This window comes from Patiria miniata, unplaced genomic scaffold (genome assembly GCF_015706575.1).
Source record: "Patiria miniata isolate m_02_andy unplaced genomic scaffold, ASM1570657v1 HiC_scaffold_7, whole genome shotgun sequence".
Classification (NCBI taxonomy): Eukaryota; Metazoa; Echinodermata; class Asteroidea; order Valvatida; family Asterinidae; genus Patiria; species Patiria miniata.
In genome coordinates, this window is record NW_024037074.1 from 5,956,360 (window position 1) to 5,965,534 (window position 9,175).

At 39.8% G+C, this 9,175-nt stretch overlaps 2 protein-coding genes across 2 annotated transcripts; both read left to right on the forward strand.

The window, feature by feature from the left end:
• Positions 1-897: 897 nt before the first annotated feature.
• LOC119745928 lies at positions 898-3,302 on the forward strand. The gene is made up of 4 exons (XM_038222608.1): positions 898-1,396; positions 2,168-2,412; positions 2,543-2,660; positions 3,084-3,302. The coding sequence occupies exons 2-4, from the start codon at positions 2,208-2,210 to the stop codon at positions 3,118-3,120; spliced, it is 360 nt and encodes a 119-aa protein (XP_038078536.1). The 5' UTR covers positions 898-1,396; positions 2,168-2,207; the 3' UTR covers positions 3,121-3,302.
• Positions 3,303-7,940: 4,638 nt separating this feature from the next.
• LOC119744271 lies at positions 7,941-8,762 on the forward strand. The gene has a single exon (XM_038220132.1). The coding sequence runs from the start codon at positions 7,941-7,943 to the stop codon at positions 8,760-8,762; it is 822 nt and encodes a 273-aa protein (XP_038076060.1).
• Positions 8,763-9,175: the final 413 nt, after the last annotated feature.

Below are 9,175 nucleotides of genomic sequence, written 5' to 3' on the forward strand. Positions count from 1 at the left end.
TTTAGGTAATGAAACCAGAACTTGAGTGCAGCCTTCTGTTATTAAATCCAAGCTACTCATTCTCTTTTCCTCTACACAATATTGTGAAATATGAATAAAATGAGATTTTTGTTACATTTTTTTTTTTATTATTCAGAACATTTATCTGATATAAGAAAAAGACCACACCAACATCAAATGAAGTCCAGCCCTGCCCCCCCCCCCCCCCCTCCCCCCTCCCTCCTCCCCCCCCCCCCTCCCTCCTCCCCCTCCTCCCCCTCCCCCCTCCCTCCTCCCCCTCCCCCCTCCCACTCCCTGTCAAAAAAAGAAATAATGGTTCTAGATCGGGCTTTGCGTATCGTGGAAATGAATATTGTTACATCCGTATTCATAAATAACGGACAGTCTTGCTCATAATTTAAAAAGGTGACTAAAACCTCCATCCTGTTCGTATTAAAAGGATATAGTACCTCTTTTTCTTGATTAATTCTATCCCCTTACGTATTTAAAATGATCTCTCCATATATGCTTGCGACACATATGCATCCATGGGTTAAAAGTAGACCCCAATATGTACGGGACATGCCGTAATCAAGTGCAATCAAATTAACCCACTTTTTGACTGCACTTTTGACCTGATCACATTGTAACTTGAAGAGATCATCGACCTTACAAATATTCACATGATGACATGAGAAACAAGTTAAACCAACAATTTTTTTTCTTTATGTGTGCTATTGCTTTGCCTAATTTCCTCTCCTTTAACACCTTCCTTGTAGACTACTTTTTTAGCCTCGGGGTCTAGATGGCGGGCCTAAAGAAAATGTACAAATGATTTAATAATGGCCTCGGCTACTGGCCCAATTGAGCGAGTCCGAGACAAAAGGGGTTGGCTGCACGCAATCTCATTTTAGACCGTGGGCCAGGAAATCGTAGCGTGCAGAATCGTTCGGAGTTTTTGGTGGCAACTTTTTTTCTTTCCTAATGGACTCCTTTTGTGACACTGATTAATATTTTTGATGTTGCCGGCAGAAAACCCGGCACACTAATGTGAAAATCAAGGTAGAAAATTGCCACTTTCCCGTCGCGTCGGCGATGTTTTTTTGAACGCCGATTGAGGGCGGTATGCTGCAACCTCGAATCGGCGCTTCGTAGGTGATTTAGAAAATCGCGTTAATTTTCCCGGGGACGAGGACGTCAGGAGGAACATGGCGGCGCCCGTCTTCAGGACGTGCGTTGGCGAAGAAAGCGGTGAAATTTCACCATTTTCAGAGACGAGCTGGAAGAAGTTTGTAACTTGTTGTCAGCAGTGACAAGAATTGGATGGAAAGGAGAGAGGAGTTGCCCCAAAAAGCAAAGATATAGCGAAAAACGAACGACCAAAGGCCGAGTATGGCTACCACCGGCATTGGCAGATGTAAGTTTCCAATTCCAAACGTGTCGAATGTTAATTGTTATCATTGTAGTGCAGTGGGGGGGGGGGGGGGGGGGGGGCTATTTATACTATTTTAATACGTAACTGAAGTCATTTTTTAAAGCAAATAAATAGGTTGTGTTTGCTATTAGTACATTGAAAATAAAATAGGATTGGACAAACATGACAATCCGAGTTGTGACAATGATTGAGTATTTTGGGGGAAAGATAACCATATTTGGCCATCACTTGTCACCCTTTACAGTCAGAACATTTGAAACTTGTCTTAAAATTTGTAATTGTGTTCTCAGTAAATAATTCAATATTTTCCCTGCTAAGTTTTTAGGACAGATTTTCACTTTCTAATGGCTGATAGGTCACTGAAGGGAAAAATTAGTGATGGCCAGATTTGGGAATCTTTCACTTATTTGTTTCACACCGGCTATCATTACAGCAGCTGTAACGTAATTGTCAACCTCTATTGTTAGTCTTTATAGCATTGTCTGGTTCTTGTAATACTCAATGTTGGGATCCATGGCTGTAAGAGCCAGACTATAGACAGGTTGGTTTTCGGACATTCTGTATTTTTCTTTTTAAGAGCCACGGACATAAGGGATATTGATTACGAAGGGAAAAAAATTAATTCTACTTCTACAAGAAGTATGATTTGATTACAAACGTACTTTGAACTGAAACTTTCGGATCTCTATTGTTTAAATCCAATCAGCCATTTCATTGCCAAATATTTCATCTGTCTCGTTCTCATTTCAACAGATTCTGCAATGTATCAAAAATAAAGCGAGCGAAACTGAGGATGGAGAAGAGCTCAACTAGTGAAGGAGGTGATGGCGCAGGAGATGTGGTAATCCCCCGCAAGAGAAGACGCACAGGAGAGAAAGAGCAAAGGACCAGGCATGCTCTACCAGTGGAGTGCATCATATGCAAGAAGAGCAAATGGATCCAGCCGCCATATGGACCGCGGAAAAAAGAGCCACTCACAAACTGTGAATATGAAAAAGGTACAGTCATAATTACATGTACATGTATATAAAGTGTGACATCACCATAATGTCATATAAATGGAAAGACATTTCCACATAATTGTTGAAACCACTTTGAACCAGATTTTTTTTTCACTATATTTTTCAGGTGGACAAAGGCTGCTGAACTACTCAATGATGAATCCATCCTTCTTGATATTCAAGATCAAGACATGGTGGCAATCGAAGTCCGGTATCACAGATCATGCCACAAGAATTACATCAAGGTAAGACATTGAAGCTATCACCAATGTTGTGTTACTCCTCCTCCCCCCCCCCCAAAAAAAAAAAAAATAATGCAGAACCTTCTTTATCATAAAAAGTGGCTAGACGTTTGGAATATTTTCTGTTGATTTAGAGCATGGCAGCTAGTCGATGTGCAAGGTGATAATATTTTCCTATTTTATGGAAAATTATTAAGTGTGTGACTAAAGTCAGATCACAGTAATAGTGCCCTTAATTGTAGGATATAGTGCCTTTAATTGTAGGAAATACTAGGATACTTAAAAAAATACATTTTCTATGGGCATGCCATCACATTATATTCATGTAAATTAGATAACTTAATATGCATGCAACTATCCTCCAAAACATTTCTTGTAAATGCAAGAAGGGACATTGCAAGTCATGAATTTGTTCTTGTGTGGCAGGCGACTTGCCGTGTACAGACTTGTGTCGTTGCAGTGATTGTGAGAACACCACTACTGAAGACATCGAATGCCTGTCCAGCGATGACGAAGAAAGTGACATTGAAGACGATGAATAGACACAGGGACTTCACGTAGTACGGAAAAGTTTACATACATGTATTCATCATCAGCCATATTTATGTGTTTGCTCATTCTACATGTACTTGTAAATATGCATAGCTTTTTTTTTGGCCTGGTGTAGACAGCAGAAACGTGATTCGCCATGATGCCTTTCAGGAAGAATATTTCTTTGGTTTGTATTTTACAGCAAATTCCAGTTTTCAACAGTATATTTTTAGGCTTATGACAATTCCTCATCTACAAATAGTTCTTCCAGCTCCACCTTCTGTTGACCCAAGTTGATGCTTGAGACGAGCGCAGCAGCTCCACACTTAAGTGAAAAACTCAATACATGTAATGCCTTGACAATCCATCATTGCATAATTGCATACTTTATTACAATAATTATGACATACATGTATTTGGAATTATGGAAGTTCCAGTTCTAGACAGTTCATTTTTGTGTTAATGGCAAATTCAGTGATACCTTGAAGAATTTTTTTTAGAAAAAAAAATTGAGTATGGCCAAAGATTTATTTGTTGCTTATTTATTAATTAATTACCACAAAATAAAACCTTTCCAATTAGGACATTGTTGGAATCAAATACTCTACTTTAGGTAAATGACATAATTCGGTAATCTGCAAATAGGCCTAAGTCTTTGAACTTCATATGTTATGAAAAACTCGGTGATATCTTGAAAAAAAAAATTGGGTGGTACAAAGTGTTGACTGTGGTCAACTTAGCGTTACTCGTTGATAGTTTGAGAATTAATTACCATTTATTGTTTGCCTCTTTAGGTAAATGAAATAAGTCAGTCTTCTCCAAATAGTTTTTCCTTTCATAAACATTTAAGAACAAAAGTTGGTGCTGTTTTAATTCAATTTGTTGCAAAATTGCACAATTAATTACCATAATTATGTAATTATGTGATTATGTTAAATTGGAGACGGTTCATTTTGGATTAATGACATACAAATGTACATGCAATTCAATACTTTCAGCCTCACATGCAAAAATTCAGTGATACCTTGAACAAACTATTGGCATAAAAAACACTGAATATGGACAAAGCGTTATTTTGTGCATAATTTCATATTTAATGATCACAACAATAAAACCATTAATATGATATTTTTCCTTGGCATCAATATAACAATTGTTTTAGGTTAGTTATATAATGCAGTCGCATACAATTATAGAAAAAGTCAGTCATGCCTTATATGGAAAAGTCAGTTACATGTATGCCTTCTGTGCCAATTTGCAATAAAACATATATGAGCATTGTTTTTGCATAATTAAAGTACATGTAATTAAATAACCACCTTGTTTATGAACCTACAAGTGTATAGATTTAATGATCATTAAATATTCTAAGTGGGTGACGATCTGCATTTAAATCGGAGTAGCCGTTTCTGAGAACTTTAAGGGGATGGATCCGGATACTGCCATCGGTCGCTAGGGGCCCCTAATAGATTTTTCTTGGGGGGGGGTCAAACTTTGGACGGCGATTGTGACTAAACGTGCAACTTGTCAGCTCGGCAACAGGAAGAATTGAATTCAGCACCCTCGAATTGACAAAGAACAAGCATTTTTTTCTTGCCACCAAAATTTTTTAACGGACTTCATTTTCTAGGCGAGATAGGATTTCTGGCCCACGGTCTATTTGCCAGCTCTGAGCAGCGAGCGGCGAGTGTGGCTTACAAAGAAGAAACATGTTTCTTGATTATTGCCCTGACGTGGTTGGAAGGTGTTCGTGCTTTTAATCTGCAAACCCCCTTCCCCCCCCCCCCCCCACTTTTTTTTTATAAAAAGGAACTGCATATGGGGATGTATCTGGAGGCATACATGCACAATAATATCTATGTTGAGCTAGACGGTGACATATCATAGAGTGACTGCACTAACACCCACGCAACATCCTTCTTTTGTGTCTGTGCAGAAATACAACCGATAGAGCCGAAGTATGCTATTTTCCAGCTAGGTTCAGAATAAAATAAAAGTCTGATATTTTTCAGTGTATCATTTCGGTTTGAGGTAACACCATGTGGTAATCACTACTGCTTAGAAGATATTTAGTTCTGAAAAGAACTTGTCCTGCTTATTATCAACTTTCGCTAAGTAGTTTGTAGTTCTGATAAGAACAGTCTGATAAGAAGAGTACGGAAACGTATTACCGCCACACATTTATTTATTTTTTTCACGTACGTACGTGATAAGTTTCACGTACGTACATGATAAGTTTTCTGTTTCACGTACGTACATGATAAGTTTCACGTACGTACGTGATAAGTTTCACGTACGTACATGATAAGTTTCACGTACGTACATGATAAGTTCACGTACGTACATGATAAGTTTCACGTACGTATGTGATAAGTTTCACGTACGTACGTGATAAGTTTCAGTATATCATGTGTTTTACTGCGTGCGTTTTAGTACGTGCGTGTTCACATACCAGGGGAATAGTATGCGAGCTTTCGGTTGTGTTGTACTTTTGGTGACTTTATAGCAACGGTAAGTATGATAGCCTACTTCCTGCATGTTCGCGTGGAAGTTCCTTAATGTTGAAATTAATGTCAACCGAAAGCTCGCATACTATTCCCCTGGTATCAACCTCGTCCCCAGTGCCTTATTTCCAACCGCGTTTCCAATAGTAAACCCTGGACAGGAAACTTTCTTCCTGTATCCTGATTGGATACCGCAATTGGCTAGTAATGGATTTTTATCGTGTACTTGGTGCTATTATTCACAACGTGCGGTACGTGTTTTCGCGATCATTCGTCCACGCCTTCTCGAAAATACTAATTTCCTTTCCAATTTGCTCATATTAATGTGAAATATGATACTGCATGTTGTCTCGATAAGATCGTAACAGTTTGATTTCAAAAATCGTGTTTTCGTAACTCACGCCGTGCTCGCGCTGCTACGAATTGACTCTGTTTTTACCCCAGACACCGCATATACAAAAAAACGCTATGGTGTAACGTATATCCAGGCACCAGTCTATTCCTCATTTGCATACGTGTTCAAAAATCTTGCACATGCAAATGATCCAATACCAGGGTGAGAGAGCAGGTAGTGATGGGCGCGTACTGCTCGACACCCTGGGGTCGAGGTTGCCCTGGTATGTGAACACGCACGCAGTAAAACACGTGATATACTGAAACTTATCACGTACGTACGTGAAACTTATCACGTACGTACGTGAAACTTATCACGTACGTACGTGAAACTTATCACGTACGTACGTGAAACTTATCACGTACGTACGTGAAACTTATCACGTACGTACGTGAAACTTATCACGTACGTACGTGAAACTTATCACGTACGTACGTGAAACTTATCATGTACGTACGTGAAACTTATCATGTACGTACGTGAAACTTATCATGTACGTACGTGAAACAGAAAACTTATCATGTACGTACGTGAAACTTTTCACGTACGTACATGAAACTTATCATGTACGTACGTGAAACTTATCACGTACGTACGTGAAACTTATCATGTACGTACGTGAAACAGAAAACTTATCATGTACGTACGTGAAACTTATCACGTACATACGTGAAAAAAATTAATAAATGTGTGGCGGTAATACGTTTCCGTAGAAGAGAGACCAAAGACAAGTTCTTTTAGAACTTAAAGCAGGACTGTTCTTATCAGAGCAAAAAACTACTTAGCAAAAGTTGATAATAGGCAGGACAAGTTCTTTTCAGAACTAACTATCTTCTAAGCAGAAGTTATTACCACATGGTGTTACCGCAAACCGAAACGATACCGATACCCCACCATGCAAAGCCTCAAATCTTACATTTTTCAGTGTGTTTTGAATTTGAGGCCAGGGTTTATAAGTGTGACACACTTAAACCACTTACTCAAAAGCCAAACCTTGCTCAGGCATGCTTTTCACAAATTTTGGCAAATGATGGAAAAAGGATTTACTCTATAATTGAATAATTGAATACAAAACTGTTTCCGTATTGGGTTAATAACTGGCTTACATGTATGCGTTTGTTATTATAAAGGTGTAAATCGAGAACACACACGTGTAACATCATCTGTGAATCGAGGACAGGAACTAAATTGAGGACGACCTCGATTAGAAAACGTGTACAAAACCAATGAGAGCTGTTGCGAAAAAGTTAGGGTATTAACAAAGGAAAGGGAAGAAGAACAAAAGAAAATCCTTGATTGACACCATAAACAAATGTGTGTGCACATGTACATGTTATGGCTCATGTCCCTCAGCTTGGAAGTCAGTGAAATTGTGATTTTTTTTTTAAATTTCACTGCGGCTATCTACATAAGCTAGGACAGGACACACCTCCCTTCCCCTCACCAACGACCCCCAAACAATGAGTGCCCCCTCCAAAGTCCCTCCCCCTCTCCCTCCCCTCCCCCTTTTGTAGTCCCTTATAGCTGATGGAATCTGAGTCAATTCAATTTATAATGAGTCACAATTGCAAGGTCAATGTACAAGGTACAACATGCACTATGCACCTGACATGCATGTTATAACAAAAAAAATTCACATCAGTAACCATTGATAACCGACAAGCATATGGAATTTGAGTTCAAAGACAAGTACACAATCGATATGTCACACACAATTGTACACACGGCAGAATTAAGCAGCTAGGTCTCAATTAAACCTGGAACTCCAATGTGGTGTTTGCCCAGCACAGTACTACCGGTATATAATCTAAAAGCTCCTTGCAGTCAAACACGAGCCATTACCAAAACTACAGAATGTCTGACTGTCCACGTAGCCAGAAGAGAGTTGTTATCTGGAGTGTAGCACGCTCCCTGTCTTCAGTTTTTGCCTGTTCTCTCTCCCAAGTACCAGATACCGTCGTCCTCTTTGAGCCATTTACATCTGCTGCTTTATACGGCCCCCAACGAGTGTGCAACAACACATACAAAAGCTGTGCCACTGAGACTTTTGAGTCAGTAAAGGTCCTCTACGAGCAACCCTGGCAGGGCAAGTCTTTGGTTCTTGCCAAGGACATGGGTTACAGCATGACAGGCAGGTATGACATGATACCTGAAGGATATCAGCACATCTTCCTGACCAGGCATCCTGCTAAATCCATCCCGTCTATCGAGTCCGCTCTAGCTCCTATCAAAAAAGAGCAAAAAGAGTTCTACATCGGGCTGAATCAATACAAGCCTCTATCTGACCTCCACAGACATGTGACAAGCAAGCTTGGCCAGCAGGTTACCATTCTGGATGCTCAAGACCTGATTCAGAACCCAGAGAAGACCATCCAGACTCTCTGCCAAATCCTTGGACTGCCCTTCAGCGATCGACTTCTGACTTGGGATCCTATCGATGGGAAACCAGGCAACTGGATAATGTCCTCTGCTATGTGGGAGGACTGTGAGTTACTTGGCTGGATGGACAATTGTCTGAGAAGCACTGGTTTTGTTAAGCCCACAAAGCAGCAGAACACAGATGGGGAAGTCGGAAAGTACCCGCTGACGCCAGAGATTGAGAAGATGATTGAAGAAGCTCTGCCATACTATCAAGCATTATGGGAGCTACGCATCAAGTTTGATGAATGCAATTAGAGGCTCCACACTGCAAAGAGTACAACTTAGTTTACAGTTACTAAATGTATATTGTAGGCCCTATGTGTAGCGGTATCTATATGGACATGGCTCTAAGATGAACAGATGCGTTAAGTATGGAGTTTTTAAACGCTCATGAGAAGATTCATTAATTAACCCTATAACGTCCCCATCCAGTCAAACTCCAACACCAGGGTTTGTTGGAATCTGTTGGAGTGCGGACTACTGCACTAGTAATAAACTTTCCATTGTGTTAGCGGCATATATCAGAGTCCAACAGTTTGGGTATTGAGTTTACCATATGGTGTTGGATTTTGCAAGAGTGAGGAAGGTTCCTAGTAAAACATATCACTAAAGGGTGTAGGAATCAGGAGAGAGCTCCAATCTATTTAACATCATGTAGCCGGTTTCAT

Bases quoted from the DNA above. Each gene is read 5' to 3' on its own strand.
- LOC119745928 (XM_038222608.1), top strand. From the start codon at position 2,208: ATGGAGAAGAGCTCAACTAGTGAAGGAGGTGATGGCGCAGGAGATGTG. The intron at 2,413-2,542 runs GTACAGTCATAA...TATATTTTTCAG, and splicing joins AAACTGTGAATATGAAAAAG to GTGGACAAAGGCTGCTGAAC. The intron at 2,661-3,083 runs GTAAGACATTGA...CTTGTGTGGCAG, and splicing joins GCCACAAGAATTACATCAAG to GCGACTTGCCGTGTACAGAC.
- LOC119744271 (XM_038220132.1), top strand. From the start codon at position 7,941: ATGTCTGACTGTCCACGTAGCCAGAAGAGAGTTGTTATCTGGAGTGTA.